Source organism: Bos mutus, chromosome 22, assembly GCF_027580195.1.
Source record: "Bos mutus isolate GX-2022 chromosome 22, NWIPB_WYAK_1.1, whole genome shotgun sequence".
NCBI classification, from domain to species: domain Eukaryota; kingdom Metazoa; phylum Chordata; class Mammalia; order Artiodactyla; family Bovidae; genus Bos; species Bos mutus.
The window spans coordinates 4,880,822-4,905,076 of record NC_091638.1 but is presented as its reverse complement, the minus strand read 5'-3'; the positions used below and the strand labels follow the sequence as shown (position 1 = coordinate 4,905,076).

Below are 24,255 nucleotides of genomic sequence, written 5' to 3'. Positions count from 1 at the left end.
ATGTTGGGCATGTGTTAGAGTTAGAAGCTGATGATCTCTGAATTCTTACGCATAAAAGTGAGAAATAATGTATGAGGTCCCAGGGAGACCTAAGTGGTCCACACCTCCAAAACTCCTAAACAGGCTCCTTTGCATGAGCACAATGGTCCCTCTTCTCTCACATTTTGTTACCAGGGAGGGTTCTTTTTTTGGATAAATTTTGTAGGAAGCCAATTAAATATAGACACTGTTCCTTCCACTAAGCTTGAAGAAAAACACAACAGCCCTGCTTGGTTGATTTTATTTTCATTTTTTATTGAAAGCTTCATCAAAGAAAACAGAAGTTTAAACCTAACATCCACTGATCTACAGAAAGCTCAAGGAACAGGGAAAATGGTAGCTAATTTGACTGTGGTACAGATGAAAAAGTTAAAAATAAAACCAGAAACACTGTTCAATTACAGAATTTTCCATGACAGTCAAAGACAGCAGTACAAAATGCTCTTAAATAAAATTCAGAATTGAGTGATGTTTCAGAAGTTCTATGACATCAGATATGGCCTGAAACAACAGTTTTAAAAGAAGCTGTGTCCCTTTTTCTTCGGTTTTAGAAACTGAGTATTTCATAGCAAGTACACTTTTACATATATATTTTTTAAATTAAGACTCCAATTACATTCTTCTTCTTTTTAAATAAATGGAAGCATTAATTCCCAGAATGGAGAAAAGTTTTTCAAGTATCTCTGTGAAATATTTTTCCTGTTTTGAAACATGGAATAACTCCTGTTTCACATATGAAAAAATAACCTATTTCGGGGAGGAGGACAGAGCATCTTTCTTAATAAGATTAGAGGGTTAACAATACAAAGCATAACACTGAAGTTACACTTTGGATACTATTTAAATTTGATTTTTTTTTTTTTTTTTTACAAAATCCAATGGAATTTCAAGGTCATTCAGCCATAATGTGGTAACACAAAGTCAAAAAAATTATAAAACAACGCAAATTTTTGGTCAAAGATTTAAGATGGGGATAAAAGTGCATATTTAACCAAGAGCTATTACTGTATTCCCAAAACTCAATTTTGAGTTGAGCTGTTCTACTGGTTCAAATTTCAGTAGTGAACAAAATCAAAATAGCTTTCATTTGAGGAAAGCCAAATTCTTTGCTATCCTTTTTTCATTTATGTTCTGCAAGCATATAGCCAACTTGCAATTGTTTGCAGTGGATGGGAAAGGGACATTATGGATATTAAAAACTCACAGTATATAATGCACTGACATTCATTTTACCAATGATTTCAAAACTGCTTCAATAAATCAATCCTTAACGAGAAACAAAATAGATTTGAATTTTATTTCCAAATGTTTTTTGTTTTCCATCCTCAGGGTGAAATTCTAATAGAAGGAAAGAGAAGTCCTAATAGTTGAAAAGAGAAGATAAACAAGGTGCACAAAAGTAAATGATTAGCCCTTCAAAAAGTGGGAGCGATTGTGTTTCTGCAGGACTGGGGCTTCAGGGCAGTCACTAACTGGAGGGAATACAGTGGATTGAAAATGTGGACCCAGTGGCCTAGTGGTTCTTCCAGCAACTCCAAGACCCACCTCACCCTGCTCCAGCTTTAGAACTGCCGCATAGACAATGCTATTCTACACTCATTATTCTCCCTCCCAGAAATAAAAAGACATTAACAAGGAGAAGCTATCCATCTTTTTTTTTTACATGACAGTTAGGATATATGTTGGGGGTAAAAAACCAGAAATCACCAGTCTGGGCTGAGCTTCCCTGCCTTACATCAAAAAAGATTGTTGGGGCCACTCAGGGATTTTGTTCTCAGCTTCAGTACTTTTCCTGAACTCTCTGTATTCCACAAGGGACAGCCATGACCAAGAATACTTGGATTACGGGACCAACTTCATGTTTCAGAATATTTGGTAGGAAATGTTCAGTTTGAGTTAGACTCAGCTGTCTTCCAATGCCATGGTAGGTGTCATTTGCAAAACAAATGGATTCATTACTGGAATCTCATTATTAGTCTGTCACGGGAAGGGTGTCAACCCCGTCAGTCCTTTAAATTGGAATGAGGGGCTGTCAGTCCCAGCGAGCTCAGAATTTTGAAGCCTGCCAGTCATGTTTTTCAATTACATGAAAAACAAAATTTCATTCTTACTCTTTTACTGAGGACAAGGTAATAGAGATCAGGGTTCTATGACATGTTTAGATTTGACTATGAAATATGGTTCCTCCAATGTGCTGCATGTCATTATCTACCTATATAAATAGCCTTTCATTTGATTTCATATCATATAAAAACATTTATCACTGAAACCCACTTAAAAATGTCTCCCTGCTTATCAGCTCATCTTGCAGTGGTTCCTGCACTCAAAGTAAGAATGAGACTGAATTGTCAAGTGTCTTTTCAGTCTCCTACTAAGATTATCATCTGTCTAGAGAGTCCATTGAAACTTTTCCTCAAGCATAAAGAAGACTTCAAAGGTCCTAATAAGATCTCAGCTTTCATTAATGGAAATTTTAGGTCACTGTGAAAGACATAGGGTGTGTGTGTGTGTGTGTGTGCACACGCTAAGTCACTGCAGTCGTGCTGACTCTGTGTGGTCCTATGGACTGTCGCCTACCAGGCTCCTCTGTCTATGAGATTCTCTAGGCAAGAATCCTGGAGTGGGTTGCTGTGCCCTCCTCCCGGGAGCTTCCTAACCCAGGGATCAAACCTGTATCTCTTATGTCTACCTGCAGCGGCAGGCAGGTTCTTTACCACTAGGGCTACCTGGGAAGCCCATAGGCACATAATAGACACCCCAATTATTCAAATAGAGTTAGGAAAACTAAGTACTTTTATTTTCTTATCCGTAGATTAAAAATGATTATAAAAGTTTTTTAAGCAGTTAATGGATTCTGTAGGTTCAGCGAACCTCCTGTCCTATCTGGCCTCCTCCTAGGGCTTTCCATCTCTGATATGGGTGCTTTTAACATGTAGTTTTTCATTAAGAGGGGGTGGAAGTGCGTCATAGGTGCTGTCAAATGCAGCAGATCTGTTAAGGTCACAGGAGAGCTGATTCAAGTGGTGACGCACGGCACAACATTTGAGGGTTGAAACTACCAGGGGAACAAACTAACCCTGACCAAACCACAGCTGGGTCAAAGGTTTTATTCTTGAGAGAATAGCATGTAACTTGCAGTATTTTGGACACGCCCGTGTTGAAGGCCAGTCTTCCACCCTGCAAGTGTTAACTCTGGTCCCTGATGACTTCAGAAGATGTGGTCACGCGCTGAGGAGTTCCCAGTCACCATGCAGACTGCCTTGACAATACCTCCTCCACATTAAAAGAATACCCGCTTCTCCACTGACCACGGAACCCGAGTTTGGAGGAAATAATGTTTATCCCATTTGGATTATGGTTTTACTTTGCTTACTGACACTTAGGTTAAGTCTTGGCAATTGCAGATGAGAGGAAAAATTGAAAATCTGAATAAATGCTTGAAGTATAGTGAACCAGAATACTTTAAAAAATGATTGTAGTCCTAAATTGGGTTAAAAGCTCCATAACCTGTACTGTTGATTAAAATGGAATTCTGATGTCAGTGTGTATTGAATGCATGTTTTGGTTTATTTTTCATACAATGTAATGCTGCCTACCTATTGATGTATTTATTTTTTTCCCAGGCTTGATTCTTAAAATTAATTTTTAGGTGATAAATTTTAGAGACGATACATGCAAATTTGAACATGTGCCACTTTTCCTTCTTTTTGATTTAAAATAAGATATGTTATGGCATAATATATATTAAAAAAAACAAACATAAAGCACAGATGGACACCTAAAATGGCAAGTCATTTTCTTTTGCCTGAAGTGGCTTAAAAAATTGAGATTACTGAAATTTTATAGTTGAAAAAAATGTTGCTGAATGTATAAATAAAGCAGTAGTTTTGAATAGAAACAGGAAGTTACCTAGGCACATTCATCAGCCACGTGGTAGCTACCTCTTAGCCTCATTGTTGATTGTGGAAATGAGACTTTCTTAGCATCACATTATGTTTTGATTTATTTTGTTTTACAGAAAACAAAGGAAGTATGTTGATTTCATATTCAAATGAATTATGCCCAGGATAATCCTTATTTATACACAGAGTTCAGAGACTGAAAAAGAGAAGTAAAAAGCACAGCTCCTATACAGGTTTGCTCATCCCCGTAACTCAGGGGCCCATTTCTCAAAGAGAAAATGCCGTCCTTAAAATACATGAGAAGCTGAAGACTGGAACAAAACAAAAGTTTAGTATTCTCTCTAAAGCATGGAAAACCATAGGGATGGCTGTGACCAGGTGGAATTTTTTTGTAGCACATGCTACACTGCCTTGGCTAAATTTTTGCCTCTAATTGGACCACAAAGATATGGAATCACTCTCTAGATAAGAGCTTTCAATTCATGGGATTTTCAAATAAGAGAATTAGGTATATTTTAACACTAGACCTTTGTTTATAGATCAAACAGTATAATGTTGATGAATTTTATGAGTCAAACTCATTATTCATGTTGACCTAGTGGGAATATGATTTACCTTTTAATATGTTAGTTTTTAAATGCCTACCCTGTTCTCTTTTATAGTGCCTCTTCCTTCTGGACTAAGGTTCCTGTCACTTTGTGCAAAGAGTTTCAACTATTGATTCTAATAAGCCATTAGAAAGCCATTCTAGTGCATGGTTCAATTAACAGAGTTCCACTGTCTTTCATTTCAGGTAAAACTGTACAGGTTGAACATAGATTTTATGAGTCAAATATGCAGAAGTGCTTGGTAAGTCAATTTAATTCATTTTAGACAAAGTTTTGCATCATTGTCAATGTAATATATATCTCCTTTGGCTTTAAGAATCGATCAAATCTAATTATTTGGGTTCTTATTCATATAAATCATATAATTTCTTGATTGTCAACTAGCATTAAAAGCTTACCTGAATTCCACTAATAGAATCCTCAGTCTCATTGGTCCTATTTGCCTCAGAGAGTTAAACTGAAATTAAAAAGTCTACCTTGTCTTTCTTCTGGCAATACCAGGATATGAAAATACAATGAAATGAGGCACACACACAAAAGATACCCCTTCCCCAAGTGCAGAGTCAAGGTGGCTATTCACGGTAGATGATGACAAGGACTGAGACAAGAAGACAAAATCTAGAGGCGCGGGAATTTAGAAGCAAGGCTATTGTTAGAAATACCGCACAAGGCCTTTTCAGGAGACCACTCACCACTCAACAGAGCATCACTGAGCTTTTTCAACAAGTGATCTTTCAGACCAGTTCAGGAAGTATCTTGAGTCCAAAATTCACATAATGAAATTTCAACCTGTTAAACAAGTGTGTTAGCTCACTGGTGGCCATCGATACAGACTTCATGATTCAAGAGCACTAGGAAAGAACCAGAAAAGCACATGGAATTTAAAGCCATTTGGCTCTATTGGTTGGAATCCAGAACTCTTGGCGCTAATACTGCTGACCACAGGAACAAGCTTCTACTATCCACAAATGTACATTTAAAAAAAAAAATTTTTTTTTTTTTTTTGCAGTATGTAAAACACCAGTGGAAGGTAGTTTAAACAAAGAACTGGTCCGGCCATATAGGTCAAATAAAATTTTAAAAAAGAAAAGAGAGGAAAAGAAAAGCAACCTCTATCTTCTGGACTGCAACAGGGTGCCACTTCATCTTTGGTATAAAACAGGCCATCCATAGGCTGAATTTGATCACAACTACGAAAGACTACAGAAATTGTCAACAATTTCTCTATCTATTGCTTTTTTTGTTGTTTTTTTGTGTTTTTTTTTCTTTTTTGCACTTTTTGACAATAAGCTCCTATCTACTTAAGTTTTTTTTTTTAATGCTCTTAAGCTAGATTTTGCAATGTGACAAGCAAAGCTGACTAAAAAGTTTGTAAAGCTCATAAAAAAGACTGCAGATAAAAAGCACTAATGATTTTGCTAGCGATCACGCTTTGGAAATTAAAAAAATCTGCATTCTGCCCCCCAAACACGCATTATTTCTAATGCAGTTGTTTTTAAACCAACATTAATAACTTTACCTTAAAATGTTTTAGCCTTCTAGAACGATTCAACACTTAAGACAAAGTTCATGAGAAGTCCCAGCATTTCCCCAATTCTTGCAGTTGCCATGGTTTCTTTTATCAGCAAATTTTCTTCAAATGAAGAAAAACATTTTCTTTAAAACTGTACAGTTTTTTTTTTTTTCCCACCCTAAAAACTCATAGTCTTAGACTTCTGTACCAGTGAAAACCGGTACAATATTTCAATTCTTTCTTGGTTTTAACAAGACGTTGACAGCTTGCCTCGAGAGCCTTTGACGTCCTTAAAATTAAGGCAATTAAGATTCAAGATAAACCTTACCTAAATATTTCTAAGAAAAAAATAAAATAAAAAAAAACCCAACCCACTAGATTTAAACAAGAAGAGAAAAAGAAAGAGTAGCTTAATTACTGAGGAAGACAATTTGTTTCCATTTCTGCTTGCCCACCTCTTGACATCAGATTTCCTGTTTAAAAAAAAAAAATCTATCTACACCTTCAGATAAATTCTGAATTCAAATGTTCTCCACGTGAATGTCAACCTTCCATGTTTTGCTTTATTTGTTTGTAGTAGTAGTTGTCCTCTTCTGGGATTGTTTTCTTTAATTAAAAAAATGATGCAAAAATAAACTGTCAGACCACATGAAGGAACCATTTGCACAGCACGTAAAAACATGTTGTTTTCATTGGGTAAAGTAGAAAATTAAAAAAACAAACAAAACAGCATTCCATCGACGCCTGTGCAAAACTGGAAGCCAACTTCTTGTTTAATGAAGTTTCTTCATTCAAGGCAGAGTTTCAGACGGACATTCTTCAGTCTTGTTTATGGTCTGTGAAAACAATGGAGGAGGAGTGGTCATTGCACCAAAGCATTTTGAAATCCCCTTCGGTGACCTTTCCAGTGAGCATTCTTTGTTTATTTTTAAAATTTTTTAAATTTTATTTAACTTTACAATTTTGTATTGGTTTTGCCATATATCAAAATGAATCTGCCACAGGTATACATCCTGAACCCTCCTCCCTCCTCCCTCCCCATACCATCCCTCTGGGTCGTCCCAGTGCACCAGCCCCAAGCATCCAGTATCGTGCATCGAACCTGGACTGGCGAGCATTCTTTCAAAGCTACCAAGGTCTCTCAATGTAAGAGTCATCAAGTAAGTTGTCAAGACACAGTGGGCTTAGAAGCATGTCAAATTCTGCCATTTTCATACTGATATATATTTGCAGCTTGTTCATATTAAATATCTTGGCTAATAGATCAAGAATATCTCTTAATTGCAAAGTTTCAAATATACAAATATTATCTAGACAGGTAATATTTCGTATGTTCATGGAATGTATTCTTCAATATTAGGCTTAGGTTTTAGCTCCCCAAGAAATCCCTTGAGAAATTCTGTCCTTCCAGAACTCCCATGAAATCCATCACAAACTCAGTCAATAAATCTATGATTCCCTATTATATACCCAGGATACAGAAAAAAATTTTTTTAATTGAAGTGTAGTTGATTTACAATGTAGTGTTAATTTCTGCTGTACAGCAAAATGATTCAGTTACATATAAATGTATACATTTTAAAATATTCTTTCACATTATGGTTTATCTAGGATACTGAATACAGTTCCCTGTGCTATCCAGTAGGAACCTGCTGTGTATCCAATCCCATAAATAAGAGCGTGCATCAGCAGCAATGTATTGTGTGTTATCACACAGAGCTCACCAAGTGTTTCCCCATGAGCCGGAGGCTTATTACTGAAGACAGGTAAGAGAGCAGTGAAGCTCTGTTCACGCTCCAGTTTCTTCTCTTCTTCCTTGCTCTTCTATCTCAACAAGGTATTAAAATCTTGAGAGGAGGGACTATATTTTGCTCCCGTGTTTTACTCTGCAGGAGTCTGGGAGACTGACGTGCACATCATGGGTGTTTAAATGGACAGACGCCACTTTGTCAGCCCAGCCCACATGATACTTTCTCCTTCTGCCCCATCTATACGGCAGGGCTGAGCTAACAGTGGGTTGATCTTTACTCCTATCTCTTCCACCCACAGATGAGAATTTGGTTCAAGAACTTCAGGGGTATCTTCTACAAATAAAGATTCTTCAAAACTTTCTTTAGGTCCTGTTTCATGAAACCTTCTTCCCTCAGTGCTCTGTGGGTTCTTCTGATGCCCGGTTGCTTGCTTTCATGAAGAAAGCTCAGGGTTGCTGTGTAAGGGTGTCCGTCCAGGTGTTCTGCCACACAGGATGCATGGATGCAGGAGAACCTCAGGGCTAATTCCAGCCCACAGTCTGTTCCCCAAGCTGTGAACTCCAGAGCAGGGCTGCATTTGCCCTGAGCATGTGGCCCTTACTCAAATTCACAAAAAGCCCTCTCAGTGATGTTTTGAACTAGGTGAGACTTAGCCTGGGATGACCCAGAGGGTTCTCTTTTTCTAGTCTGCCAAAAGCCCTCATATGACCCAGCTGTGGCTCTTAGAAACCTGCCTAACTTGTTCCTAGAATCATGTAAGGAAAGCAACTTGTTGATAGATTATTTCCATTGTTAACCAGAGTTTAAGTCTCTAGAAATACATTTATTTTTCTGTGTTATGAAAGAAAGTGGCATTCCTTTTTAGAATGAAAGCCATCAAAATTGTCAAAATAGCAGTAACAGTAAGGGAAATTTTAGTCATCATCATCCTGGGAACCATGGGAACCATGGAGTATATTTGATCTCTCTACATATACCTTTGCAAAGTATATCCGTATTCCATTTATTTCTAAAACCTGTCTTGTGGGAACCACATTTGGTGTGTGTTTTTGTGTTTGCTTTTAGGTCTATTTGTTCCCATTTCCGTCTTCCACCCTGGTATTACTGTGCATTGAGCAGAAAATGCCTAATACGGCAAGAATCTGCTCAGACTGTTCAGGGAATGCTTTCAGTCAGTGGGCTGCGTGACACGGAGCCCCTCACTGCAGGCATGTCAGGTGGGCTAGTCTCCACGCATCCGTGTGTATGAGTGAGGCTGCAGCTACCTTCCTTCTTTGTTATTGGAGGATGATTGCTTTACAATGTTATGTTAGTTTCTGCTGTACAAAAAAAGTGAATCAGCTATATGTGTACATACATCCCCTCCCTTCTGGCCTCCCTCCCACTACCGCCATCCCACCCCTCTAGGTCATCACAGAGCCCTGAGCTGAGCACCCTGTGCTGCACAGCAGCTTCCCACCAGCCAGCTATTTTATACACTGTAGTGTGTATATCGGAGAAGACAGTGGCACCCCACTCCAGTACTCTTGCCTGGAAAATCCCATGGACAGAGGAGCCTGATGGGCTGCAGTCCATGGGGTCGCTAAAAGTTGGACATGACTGAGCGACTTCACTTTCATTTTTCACTTTCATGCATTGGAGAAGGAAATGGCAACCCACTCCAGTGTTCTTGCGTGGATAATCCCAGGGACCAGGGAGCCTGGTGGGCTGCCGTCTATGGGGTCACACAGAGTTGGACACGACTGAAGTGACTTAGCAGCAGCAGTGTGTATATATCAATGCTACTCTCTCAATTCGTCTTACCCTCTCCTTCCTTTCCCCACTGTCTACAAATCCATTATCTTCATCTTCATCTCTATTTCTGCCTCACAAATAGGTTCATCAATACTGTTTTTCTAGATTCCATGCATGCATGCTAAATCACTTCAGTTGTGTCTAATTCTGTGTGACCCTACAGACTGTAGTCTGCCAGGGTTATCCTCTGTCCATGGGATTCTTCAGGCAAGAAAACTGAACTGGGTTACCAAGCTGTCCTCCAGGGGATCTTCCTGACCCAGGGATTGAACCCGCATTTCCTGCATTGAAGGCAGATGCTTTACCACTGAGTCACAGGGGAAGCACCTCTAGATTCCATATATACACGTTCAGTTTAGTCCCTCAGTCGTGTCTGACTCTTTGCAAACTCCATGGGCTGCAGCATGCCAGGCTTCCCTGTCCATCACCAACTCTTGGAGCTTGCTTAAACTCATGTCCATCGAGTTAGTGATGCCATCCAATCATCTCATCCTCTGTTGTCCCCTTCTCCTGCCTTCAATCTTTCCCAGAATCAGGGTCTTTTCCAATGAGTCAATTCTTCACATCAGGTGGCCAAAGTATTGGAGCTTCAATATCAGTTCTTCCAATGAATATTCAGGACTGATTTCCTTTAGGATTGACTGGTTTGATCTCCTTGCAGTCCAAGGGACTGTCAAGAGTCTTCTACATATACACATTAATATACGATATCCTTTTCTTCCTGACTTACTTCACTCTGTATGAGACTCTAGGTTCATCCACGTCAGTACAACTGACTCAATTTTGTTCCTCTTTATGATTAATATTCTATTGTATATATGTATCATAATCCTCTTTATCCATTCATGGACATCTAGGTTGCTTCTGTGTCTTGGCTATTGTAAATAGTGCTGCAATGAATATTGGGGGTGTGTGTATCTTTTTGAGTTATGGTTTTCTCTGGGTATATGCTCAGGAGTGGGATTGTTGGGTCGTATTGGAGCTACTTTCAAGTTTTATAACCTTACACAACTGTTTCCAATAGCCTCCTCCCATCACTTGCTTCATCCTTCAAGTGGTCTTGTTGCTACATGAAAACAAATGAGAAGAAATAAATGGTTGTACTTTACATCTTCATGGTGGCTTGCTGAAGTTGGAATGGAAGACTATTTAATAGTCTATTGCTATTTAATAGAACTAAATTCACTCCTGGGCTTCCCTGGTAGCTCAACTGGTAAAGAATCTGCCTGCGATGCACTTTCGCTTTCCTGGAGATGGAGTGGAGAGCGTGGTCAGAAGTGATGCTGAGAGAAACACTGCTCTAACAGAAGTGCAATGCTTGTTTAATTGTAGCTCTCTTCAGAGCTATTAATACACTAATGGACATGACCCCCTACAGGGCCAGATAGATACTTACTTCCTGAAAGATTGCAGTATGTTCTGGTCTCCTTTGGAATGCTTTAAAAAATTATTAAAAAACTGTAAGAGAATTTTTTTGTCAGTACAATTATTTTGATACTATTGTAAAAGATCACATGTTTTCAAAAACATTTTTTTTTCCTATTGATGCCTTTCTTTGTTGATAACCTAACTGTATGTTTAGTTTACTAAGGGTAATCAGGTAGTGGGAGAATAGTGTGCGGTCCTCTCCACACTCTGGATCACAGAATTCGTCTTTTCACATGAAAATCTGCAATGTTAATCTGTCAGGAATGATGTTGGTGAATATGGGATGATTAAATCATTTAAGGCTTCTAGCCTAAAAGTCTACAATTCTAAGATGGTGATTTACTACTTTTTAATGTATTCACTGCTTTTGGCGGGGAGGTGGGGGGTGGGGAAGATGGAAGATGGGAGCATTCAGACTGACTCAGTGATCTTAAAATGTGGTCAGTCTCCCTACCTTCACACTGACCTTAGAGGGCTTCTATCTCAACCCTAGTGTTGCTAGGGCTTTGTAATTTTTCAAGTCTTCTCTAAAAGAACTGTCCTAACGCCAGTTGTCTATACATGGTCAGTATATTAATCAGCAAATTATACGCCCTTGATTACTATCCACACATGTCTGTTAAGTTTGTGACTAATGATACATTTTATTTGTATTTTCATAATGCTCTCAGTCACACAAACTCCTCTTTTTACGGTGCAACTCATTTTAATTTTAAAATAGTCTCACTATCCAACTTAAATGTTCTTCTTGCTCCTGATCAAAGCCTTAACATTTTGGAAGCTTTCTGTTTTTTTATGAATGCCAGTGCATGACATAAGCATTATGTAAACGTGCACTTTCACACTTCATTAGGACAGGGAAGGTAGACAGGAGTGAATTTGTGCTATGCTGTGCTTAGTAGCTCAGTCATGTCTGATTCTTTGCAACCCCATGGACTGTAGCCTGCCAGCCTCCTCTGCCCATGGGATTCTCCAGGCATGAATACTGGAATGGGTAGCCATTCCCTTCTCCAGGGGATCTTCCTGACCCAGGGATCAAACCCACATCTCTTAACGTCTTCTGCATTGTTAGGTGGGTGCTTTACAGTCTGAGTTACCAGAAGCCCACACCCCAAATCCAGGGAAGGGTGGTCAGTCTTCCCTCAGCGATGCAGACCTGCCTTATACTTTCTGGAGGGCACTGATCTAATCTCTCACTTTAAAGATTTAAGGGAGGCTTCTTGAGTAAAAATTGGTAAATGGAAAAGATGGAATTTTAAGGACTTCTGATTTTGTATATTAGAATATAGCTTTGCTTGCAGACTCATACTTTTCAAGTCCTAGTTTTTTAAAGCCATTTTCTAAGTACACAAAGAAAAACTGGGAATAAACTGAGCAGAAACTGGAATCTCCAAAGAACATCCAAAATAAAGCACAGGTATCATTTTCCTGGTTTGGGTAAAGAGTAACCAGCCTCTTGCATTACTATCCCCTTTGAACAATAGGAGAGGAAAAAAAAAAAAAGACAACAAAATAGGAGGTAATTTATTTAGCTTGAAAAGTGGAATTTGGAATATTAAAATTTTCTGACCTGTGATTCCAAATATAACCTTTTTGTTCATATACACATTATTAACATTTCTCAAACTTTTGTCCTATAACCTTCTGTTGTGTTGTCTGTAGTTTTTTTTTTTTTTTTTTTTTTTTTTTTATTGGAGTATAGTTGATTTATACTTGTTAGTTTCAGGTGTACAATAAAGTGAATCAGTTACACTAAATATACCCACTCTTTTTTAGGTTCTTTTCCCATATACACCATTAGAGAGTACTGAGTAGAGTTCCCTGTGCTATACAGTAGGTCCTTATTAATGATCTTATCTGTAATAGTGTGCATATGTTGATCCCAGTCCCCCGATTTATCCCTCCTCCTCTAACCCGCTTGTAACCATAGGTTTGTTTTCCACATCTGTAACTCTATTTTGTAAATAAGTTAGTTTGTACCATTTTTAAGATTCCACAAATGAGCGATATCATAAAATATTTGTCTTTCTCATTCTGACTTTACTCAGTAAGACAATCTCTAGGCCCATGCGTGCAGCTGCAAAAGGATGTATTTCACTCGCGTTATGGCTGAGTAATATTCTGTTGTCTATATGAACCACATCTCCTTTATCCTCTTTTCTGTCGATGAATGTTGAGGTCACGTTGATGTCTTGGCTATTGTAAATAGTGCAGCAATGAATATCGGGTTGCTTGTATCTTTTTGAAATATGCTCTTTGCAAGACATATGCCCGTAAGTGGGATTCCGGATCATATGGCAACTTTTAGTTTCTTTTGACGAACCTCTGTACTGTGTTCATAGTAGTTGTACCAATTTACATTCCCACCAACAGTGTAAGAGCGTTCCCTTTTCTCCATAACCTCTCCAGCAATTGTTTGTAGTTTTTTGATGATGGTCTTTCTGATTAGTGGGAGGTGATATCTCATTGTAGTTTTGATTCACATTTTTCTGGTAGTTGGTGATGTTAAGTATATTTTCATGTGCTTTCTACCATCTGTATATCTTTTCTGAAGAAATTTTATTTTTCAGATCTTCTGCCCATTTTTTGATTGGTCTGTTTGCTTTTTTGATCTTGAGCTCCATGAGGTGTTTGTATATTTTGGAGATTAACCCCTTGTTAGCTGCTTCATTTGGAAAGATTTTCTCCCATTCTATGGGTTATCTTTTCATTTTGCTTATGGTTTACTTTGATATGCAAAAGCTTTTAAGTTTAATTAATTATTTTAAAATTATTTTTGTTTATATTTTCATTACTCTAGGAGGTCTATTAAAAAAAGATATTGCTGAAATATATGTCAGAGAGTGTTCGTCCTGTTTTCCTCTAAGAGTTTCATACTATCTAGCCTTACATTTAGGTCTTAATCTACTTTTAGTATAGAGAGTGTAGTTATTTCATTCTTTTACATGTAATTGCCCAGTTTTCTCAGCACCAGTTACTGAAGAGACTGTCTTTTCTCAATTGTGTGTTCTTGCCTCCTTTGTCACAGATTAGTTGACCATAGGTATGTGGATTTATCTCGACTTGCTCTCCTGTTCCATTGATCTATATTTCTAGTTTTGCACCACTACCATACTATTTTGATGACTGTAGCTTTATAGTGTAGTCTGAAGTCAGGGAGACTATTTCTTCTGGCTCTGTTTTTCTTCTTCAATATTGTCTTGACTCTTTGGGTCTTTTGTGTCTTCATTCAAATTTTGACTTTTTTGTTGTTGTTCTGTTTCTCTGAAAAAATGCCCTAAGTATTGCATGGAATCTATAGATTGTTTTGAGTGAGTAGTATAACCATTTCACAATATTGATTCTTCCAATCCAAGAATATAGTATATATTTTCATCTGTGTCATCTTTGATTTCTTTCAGCAGCATCTTACAGTTTTATGAGAATAGGTCATTTGCTTCATTAGGTAGGTTTATTTCTAGGTATTTTTTGATGTGGTGGTAAATGGGATTGCTCTCTTAATTTCTCTTTTTGATATTTCATGTTGGTATATATGTATACAGGAGATTTCTGTGTATTTATTTTGTAACCTGCCACTTTGCCAAATTCATTGATGGGTTCTAGAAGTTTTCTAATAACATCTTTAGGATCTTCTGTGTATCAGTCAGTTCAGTTCAGTCACTCAGTCGTGTCTGACTCTTTGCAACCCCATGGACCACAGCATGGCAGGCCCCCTTGTCTATCACCAACTTCCAGAGTTTACCCAAACTCATGTCCGTCGAGTCGGTGATGCCATCCAACCATCTCATCCTCTGTTGTCCCCTTCTTCTCCTGCCCTCAATCTTTCCCCAGCATCAGGGTCTTTTCAAATGAGTCAGTTCTTTGCATCAGGTGGCCAAAGTATTGGAGTTTCAGCTTCAACAGCAGTCCTTCCAATGAACATTCAGGACTGATCTCCTTTAGAATAGACTAGTTGGATCTCCCTGCCGTCCAGGGGACTCTCAAGAGTCTTCTTCAACACCACAGTTCAAAAGCATCAATTCTTTAGCGTTCAGCTTTCTTTATAGTTCAACTCTCACACCCATACATGACTACTGGAAAAAAAACCATAGCCTTCACTAGATGGACCTTTGTTGGCAAAGTAATGGCTCTGCTTTTTAATATCCTGTCTAGGTTGGTCCTAATTTTCCTTCCAAGGAGCAAGTGTCTTTTAATTTCATGGCTGCAATCACCATATGCAGTGATTTGGAGCCCCCCAAAATAAAGTCAGCCACTGTTTCCACCGTTTCCTCATCTATTTGCCATGAAATGGTGGGACCAGATGCCATGATCTTAGTTTTCTGAATGTTGAGCTTTAAGCCAACTTTATCATTCTCCTCTTTCCCTTTCATCAAGTGGCTCTTTAGTTTTTCTTCACTTTCTGCCATATGGATAGTGTTATCTGCATATCTGAGGTTATTGATATTTTTCCGGGCAATCTTGATTCCAGCTTGTGCTCCCTCCAGCCCAGCATTTCTCATGATGTACTCTGCATATAAGTTAAATAAGCAGGGTGACAATATACAGCCTTGACATACTCCTTTTCCTATTTGGAACCAGTCTGTTGTTCCATGTCCAGTTTTGACTTTGCTTACAGGTTTCTCAAGAGGCAGGTCAGGTGGTCTGGTATTCCCATCTCTTTCAGATACTTCTTTCAGATCCTTCAGATACTCTTTCTGTACTTCTATGTATAGTATCATGTCACCTGCAAACAGTGACAGTTTTACTTCTTTTCCAATTTGGATTCCTTTTGTTTCCTTTTCTTCTCTGATAGCCATGACTAGAACTTCCAAAAGTATGTTTAATAAGGGTGGCAAGGGTGGGCATCCTTGTCTTATCTTGCTCCTTGTCTTAGAGGAAACAGTGTTTCACCATTGAGAATGACGTCAGCTGTGGGTTTGTCATATATGGCCTTTACTATGTTGAGGTAGGTTCCCTCTACAGTCACTTTCTAGAGAGTTCTTTATCATTAATGGGTGTTGAACTTCAAGAAAATCTTCTTCTGGACCTATTGAGATGGCCATGCAGCTTTTATTCTTCAGTGTGTTAATGTGGTGGATCACACTGATTGATTTGAATATCTTGAAAGATCTTTGCGTCTCTGAGATAAATCCCACTTGACCAGGATGTATGATCCTTATACTGTGTTGTTGGATTTCGTTTGCTAGTATTTTCTTGAGGATTTTAATGTCTATGTTTAGCCGTGATATTGGCCTATAATTTTCTTTTTTGTGGTATCTTTATCTTGTTTTGTTATCAGGGTGATGGTGGCCTCATAGAATGAGCTTGGGAGTGTTTCTTCCTCTGTGATATCTTTGGAAGATTTTCAGATGGGTCAGGGTTAACTCTTCTATAAATGTTTGATAGAACTTGCCTGTGAAGCTGTCTGGTTCTGGATTTTTGTTTGTTGGGAATTTTTAAATCACAGTTTCAATTTCACTGCTTATGATTGGTCTGTTCATGTTTTCTATTTCTTCCTGTTCAGTACTGGAAGAATTTGTCCATTTACTCTATCTAGGTCGTCCATTTTATTGATGTATAGTTGTAGTAGTATGATCTCCAGTGATGGGTGGTGCTGTGTTCCACCCATGTTGATTGATCGTCCTGAGGTGTCCCAGCACTGGAGCCCACGGGTTGCTGGGAGGGGCCAGGTCTTGATGAGAAAATGGTGACCTTCGGAAGGGATCATGCCAATGAGAACTCCCCAGAACTACTGCTGCCAGTGTCTTTGCCCCACAGTGAGCCTTGGATGCTCCCCGCTTCCACAGGAGACCCTTCAGCACCAGCAGGTAGGTCTGCTCTGGGCTCATATGAGGCCATGGCTTATTTTCCTAGGTCTTGGTGTACACAAGACCTTGCATACAGCCTCCAAGAGTGGAGTTTCTGTTGTCCCCAGTCCTGTGGAATTGCCAGGATCAAACACCACTGGCTTTCAAAGCCAGGTTCTCTGGGGGCTTCTCCTCCTGTTGCCAGATCCCCAGGCTGGGGAACCAGTCAATGGAGCTCAGAACTTTCACTATGGTGGGAAAACTTCTGTGGTATAATTGTTTTCCAGTTTGTGGGTCACTCACATCATAGGTATGGTATTTGGTTTTATCCTGATTGTGCCCCTACTTCCAATCCTTTGGCGGCAGCTTCTTTGTCTTTGGAGGTAGAATATCATTTTTTGATAGGTCCAGCATTTCTCGGATGATGGTTGTTCAGCAGTTAGCTGTGATTCTGGTGTTTTCGTAAGAAAAAGTGAGCTCGTGTCTTTCATCTTGTCTCCATCTCTTATTTTTTGTTTTTTAAATTTAGTCTGTGTGAATCACATCAAACAATACGGTAATCTATGGTAATCTCTGGCACTCTGGTCCAAGCATACTGGATTTTTTTTCAGTCCGCTCAGTGAGTTAATATGTGAGAAGGGAACAGAGACTGTCTCTGCAGGAGCACAGTGAGAGACACTGGTGTGGGATGAGAGATGCTGTGTGGGCAGAAGCATCTGTCAGGGCTTGGGGAGTATGGGAAACTGGCTTTGGTTGTTTCAAGGCACAGTGAGGAAATGAATGATTTAAGACCCTCCTTGTTAACAGTTTCAAGGAGAAGGAAACGGCAAACCAATCCAGTATCCTTGCCTGCAAAATCCCATGGACAGAGGAACCTGGTGGGCTGCAGTCTATGGAATAGCAAAGAGTTGGGCATGACTGAGTGACTAACACACACACACACACACAGACACACACACACACACACACTAACAGTTTGATGATGTCTGGGTAAAGGAAAATGACTCCTTTATTTATCCAATCAACAATTCTTGACTGAGTGCTTACTATGTGAAAGGCAATATTCCTGATGCTAAGGAAAGAGCTATGAAATAAGCAGATGCCTCCCGCATCCTCTTGGAGTTTATCTCCTACTAGGAGTAGACTCACAATCAATGGATCAATTAGCAAACGATCAAAAAGAAAAAGAATCTCAAAGAAGAATATTAAAAAAAAATATTCTGTGATAGAAAGTGGCTGGATAAATACCTAAGATTTGGTATCAGGGAAGGTCTCTCATATAGGCCTGCATGTGAAAGACAATTATAAGCTAATCTAGGAGAGTCTTAGAGGAAAAGCATTCTAGGTAGAGGAAACAGGAAGTTCAAAAATCTGGAGGTGGGAACCTGAAGCAGCAGTCATCTAATATCAATCAAACTCCATCCTTCCTTTTCTTCAAACTCTCCAGAGGTTTTGTAGCTGTCTTAGAATAAAACTGAGAACACTTGATCTACACAAAGCTACATATCCAAGGCCCAAAGGCGTGTGAAAGTTGGCCAGTTGGACTTTATCTCCTATAATTCATCCAGCTACATCACCAAGCTCCAGCCTCAGTTTCCCACGTTATAATGTAAACTCTTGAGGGCACGGGCATCTGGCATGATGAGTGATACTGGGGGTGAAACTGGGTCTAGGATGGAGGTGGGTGGGGAGACTCTTGCTAGACTTCCTCAGAGGGAGAGGTGTTCTTTCTGAATTGGGCAGAGACACCGCCCCCACCCTCAACTCCTGTTACATCACACAGTGATCATGAAAAGTGGGGGCAGCTAAAGCTGATTTACTCAAGCAGGGAGAAGAGGTTCTGGACAGTCACAAGAAACATGGGGGTTTGCCTGCTAACCATTTTTTAGAGGTGGGACTATGTTTTCCCTATAGAGAAATCTGCTTTATGACAGTCTTGTTTTGAGAGTCAGCCACAAGCAGCATCCCTAACGGTACAGGCTGCAAGTTTCCCTGTATCCTTACTCCATCTTTCCTGGGTTGAGTGGAGAGCATCCTTAAACTACCATAGCCAATTCACGTTATCTTGAATATTCTGAATCTCACAAATGGAGCTCATTTCCAGTTTCATTATGCTAATTAACATGGCACTGCTTTCATCAGGCAACTCATTTCTAACAATCATTATGCTAATTGAGATATGGGTAGTTTAAAATACTTGTACAAACCTCTGGCCTTTCTCATTAAATGAGAGCTGACCTCCTGTGGGGTGTGAAATTCTGATTAGGGTGGCTGAATGCCCCTGAAAAGTAGCTTAACCCATTGCAGATACATTTCACACCGTAATGTCTAAAGATATTTTAAATTAAATTACAGGGGGGGTCAAGATGGTGGAGGATTAGGAGGATATGGAATTCAACTTTCCTCACAAATACATCAAGAATACATCTGCAAATGGAAAGAAGTCTCGCAGAGTGCCTGCTGAACACTAGCAGAAGACCTCAGACACTAAACAGGGTAAGGAAGCTCCCTGCATAACTGGGTGGGGAACTGAAGGAGAGGAGAGGCTCCCACACCTGGGACGCCCTCTTGCTGGTGGGGAGATCAGCTGGGACGGAGGGGAGCTTTGGGTCTTGGAGGAGAGTGCAGCAACCAGGCTGTGGCAGGCAGGACAGAGTGAGATGCAGAGATGGTCTGTGCCAGAGCCCTGCCTGCCCCATACTTAGACATGTGTCTCCTGGTGCAGACGGGGGCTGGAACTATGGGGTTTAGAAAGAGACCTACCGAGGGAACAGCTGTAGGCTGCAGGGAGAGAGCCTGCAGGGATGAGAGTGAGGAAGCCACGACCAGGGGTGCTCAGAGAGGAAGACTGCACAGCCATAGACGTGAAGCAGCGTTGTTGAAGTGCAAACGGCAGGGCCACCAATGCAGCCTCTCTCCCCACGTGCTGCTTGCCTCCCTAGGGGACCAGAAGGGCTCCAGCCAGACAGGCTCTGGGGAAGCTTTGGGACCAGGGGCCTGTGGGTGGTGCACATGCAGAGGTGGGGCTGAAACCACAGACGAGCTCCAGGAACAGTGCAATGAAGGAGAGCTGAGGTCTCTCTTCATGGCTGCATGGACCATGAATTTACACCCCTGCTGCCAACTGTGTAAATTCAGCTCCTGAGGACCATCTAGGCAGACAGTGAGTGTCTCTGTAGCAGAGATGGGCCTAGCTTTTGCAGCTGTGGACTTTGTGGGCACATTGCACGTGGGAGTTGGGCCAGAGTCTGAGCTGCCTCCACACACCCCCAGCAGGTCCAGATCCATTATTATTCCAGTCCTGGGACCTGACTTCGATTGATCCACCCTGGTGGCCTGGTGAAAAACAATGCCCAAGAGACACCAGGGGCACACTGCCTTCACACACATGGGTAATGTGGGGCTTAGAGTCGTGCCAACAGCAGGGTAATCTGAGAGCTCACACAGGTGACACAGAGATCACGCCCACATGTGAACAGCTTCAGCGGAGGAATACTAAGTGCTTTCTTCCCAAGTGTTGGGAGAGCGCCAATCCTGCCTCCCGCATACTGAGGTCAGAAACACAGCTAAGAAACAGATTGTGGGGCCTCTACCCCAACAACTAGGAAGCAGACCCTGCCCCTGAGCTCAGGGAAAGGGAAAGCTCTGCTCCACATCCAGTACAGGCTCTGGTCAGCACATCAGTCAGCACACCATGAGGAAATGGGTAGCAGATATCCAAACTAAAAACAGCACTTGCACCAAAAAATATTAAACCCGCGAAGGCTATACAGGGAAGCTCCATCATAAAAATAGCCCTCCAAGACAGTCTGAGGATCTGGTATCAGAAGCTTAGAGCAAGTACCCCCAAGCATTTAGCTGTGAAGTTCAGCAGGGCTTGAATGAAGGAGCTCTACAGGGTGGAGGCAAATAGAGACTCCACTCTTGGAGGAAGAGCATAAGGTGCCACATGCACTGGAATTCACACAGAGCATTACCTCCACAGGAGCCTGGACTTGACCTACTCAGGGATCTTGGAGGGCCCCCTGGGAAGGTGATGGTTGGCTGTAGCTCACTGTGGGGGCAAGGACACCATAGCAGAGACTACAGGGACTACTGATCAGCATGAACTCTTCCAGAGATCCCCGTATTGGCACAAAGACTGGGCCCCACCCAGCAGCCTGCATGCTCCAGTGCTGGAAAGCCTCAGCAAGGCAGGAACACAGCTCCACCCATCAGAAGACAGGCTGGTCCTCAGGTTCAAGATGGTGGAGTAGAAGGATGTGCTCTCATCTTCTACTGTGAGAGCACCAAAATCTCAATTAGCTGTTGAACAACCATTGACAAGAAGATGCTGGAACCCAATGAAAAAGGATACCCCACGTCCAAAGACAAAAAAGCCACAGTGAGATGGTAGGAGGGGCACAATCACAATAAAATCAAATCCTATACCTGCCCAGTGGGTGACCCACAAACTGGGGAACAATAATACCAAAGAAGTTTTCCCAATATTGTGAAGGTTCTGAACCCCACATCAAGCTTCCTAGCCTAGGGATCTGACTGAGGGACTGGAACTTTCCCGGGAATCTGACCTTGAAGCCAGCAGGATTTGATTATAGGACTTCCACAGGACTGAGGGAAATGGAGACTCCAGTCTTAGAGAACACAAGCAAAATCTTATGTACATCAAGACCCAGAGGAAGGGAGCAATGACCTCACAGCAGACTGAACCAAAACTACTGTGGAGGCATGGGTCCACAGGGGCTCCCCATGGGGATGAGGGCACTGGCAGAAGCAGTCTGGGAAGGTCCCTCTTCATATAAGCCCTCTTGGAGGTCACCATTAACCCTACCATAGAGACCACAGACTCCGGGCTTGGGTGGCCTCAGGCCAAACAACCACCAGGGAGGGAGCACATCCCCACTCATCAACAGACAACTGGATTAAAGCTTTACTGAGCAATGTCCTGCCCACCAGGGCAAGACCCAGTTTTTCCCACCACTAGTCTCTCCCATCAGGAAGCTTACACAAGCCTCTTAGCCTCCTCCATCAGAAGGCAGACAGAAGCAAGAGGAACCACAGTTCCAACAAAGACTAAAACAAAACCACATTATAGAAAGTTAATCAGCATGAAAAAGCAGAACATTATGTCCCAGAAGAAGGGACAAGATAAAACCCCAGAAAAACTAAATGAAGTGGAGATAGGCAACCTTCCAGAAAAAGAATTCAGGATAATAATAGTGAAGATGATCCAGGATCTTCGGAAAACAATGAAGAAAATGCAGAAATGTTTACTGAAGAACTAAAGAACAAACAAACAGAGATGAATAATACACTAGAAGGAAATCAATAGCAGAATAACCCAGGCAGTAGAACAGATGAGTGACCCGGGGGACAGAACAGTGGAAATCACTGCTGCAAAACAGAATATAAAAAAAAGAGTGAAAAGAAATGAAGACAACCTAAAAGACCTCTGGGACAACATTAAACGAACCAACATTTGTATTCTAGGGGTCTCAGAAGGAGAAGAGAGAGAGAAAAGGAACTGAGAAAATATTTGAAGAGGTAATAGCTAAAAACTTCAATAACATGGGAAGTGAAATAGTCCACCAAATCCAGGAAGCACAGAGAGTCCCAAGCAGGATAAACCCAAGGAGGAACACACAGAGACATGTAGTAATCAAACTGACAAAAATTAAAGATAAGGATAAAACATTAAAAGCAACAGGGGAAAAGTGACAAATGACATACAAGGGAACTCCCATCATGCTATCAGCTGATTTCTCAGCAAAAACTCTACAAGCCAGGAGGGAATGGCCGGATATATTTAAAGTGATGAAAGGGAAGAACCAACAACCAAGAATACTCTACCCAGCAAGACTCTCATTCAGATTTGATGGAGACATCAAAAGCTTTCCAGACAAGCAAAAGTTGAGAGAATTCAGCACCACCAAACCAGCTTTATAACAAATGTTAAAGGAACTTCTCTAGGCAGGAGAATCAAGACAAGGAAAAGACCTACAGAAAAGAAGCCCCAAAAAGAATACGGTAATAGGATCATAGATATCAATAATTACCTGAAATGTAAATGGGTTAAATTCACCAACCAAAAGACATAGACTGGCTGGGCAGATGAAAATATGTGCATGTATGCAACTCCACTTACCACATCACTCTGCTTGACCCCTCAAACTGCATGTGAATATTTTATATTGTTAAATTAATCATGTTCCCATTATGGCTTGCAATTGTAATTATCTTTCATTATTGTATCAGGCTATTGATTTTAAAAACTGATAAACAGTATTTTACTATTGTGATTATGGAACTGTTACTCACTTAATACCATTGTATCATGATTGGTCAACAGAAAAATAACAGAACTCTATATCACCAAAAGTACCATTTAATAGAAAAACCTGTAATCACTTATTAAAGTCTAGATGCATATCAGAATTATCTTGGAGTTTTTTTAAAAATATAAATGCCTAGGTAATGATTTTTTTTCCTCCAGAGCTCCAGATATGTTTCTACTGAGCAGCCATGTTTAAAAACAACCAAACTATTATGATGATCTTTTACTTTTGTCTAGTTTGTTTCACTTTTTCTATTTTGTATTCAGAGCTCCCATTTCATTTAGTTTATGTGTTCCAATTTCCCCATCTCTTCTTTTTTTTTAATGTTCTTTCTCGAGCCTTTATTAAGTGTAGTAGAATAGAACTTTGTATACATATATATAATAATATGTATAATATATATATTTTAGAGAACTTATTAATTTTGTCTAAAAAGTGTATGACATTTTGATTCCATTTGCTTGACTTAGTATGAACAGTATGCTAGATTTCTAAGTAAAAAACAGATATGCAACAGAGGTTTACTGTGTAGCACAGGGAACTACAGTCAATATCTTGTAATAACCTATAATGGAAAATAAATTGAAAAATACTATATGTGTATGTGTATAACTGAATCACCTTGCTGTGCACCTGAAACACTGTAAGTCAACTATACTTCAATAAAATAGATATATTAAGAAAGAAATTTCCATAAAAGATTAAAAAAAAAAAAAAGGGCTGCCTAAAGTCTTACTGAGCTCACAGCCACCTCAAACACATCTCTTGACCCTGCCCTGCCCATCAGAGGGACAAAACCCAGCTCAAGCCACCAGAGGGCAGGCACCAGTCATTCCCAACAGGATGCCTACACCAGCCCCTGGACCAACCTTACCCACCAGTGGATGGACACCAGAAGAAAGAGGAACTACAATCCTGCAGTCTGCAGAAAGGAGACCACAAAGACAAAAATTTAGACAAAAATCAGATGACAGAGAAATAAACTGCAGATGAAGGAAAAAGATAAAAAACCCCAAAGCCCCAAAAGAACAATTAAATGAAGAGGAGATGGGCAGCCTACCTAAAAACGAAATTAAGAGTAACAACAGTAAAGATACAA

The 24,255-nt window shown here is 40.3% G+C and overlaps 1 protein-coding gene across 6 annotated transcripts in view; it reads right to left on the bottom strand.

Moving 5' to 3' along the window:
• Positions 1-273: 273 nt before the first annotated feature.
• Positions 274-24,255, bottom strand: part of RBMS3 (RNA binding motif single stranded interacting protein 3) — an 804,674-nt gene continuing 780,692 nt past the window's right edge. For all 6 annotated transcript variants that reach the window (XM_070360554.1, XM_070360553.1, XM_005901197.3 and 3 more), the window contains one exon: positions 274-6,898. In XM_070360554.1, coding sequence (XP_070216655.1) covers positions 6,892-6,898 — 7 coding nt within the window. In that variant the 3' untranslated portion in view covers positions 274-6,891. The remainder of the gene's footprint in view (positions 6,899-24,255) is intronic.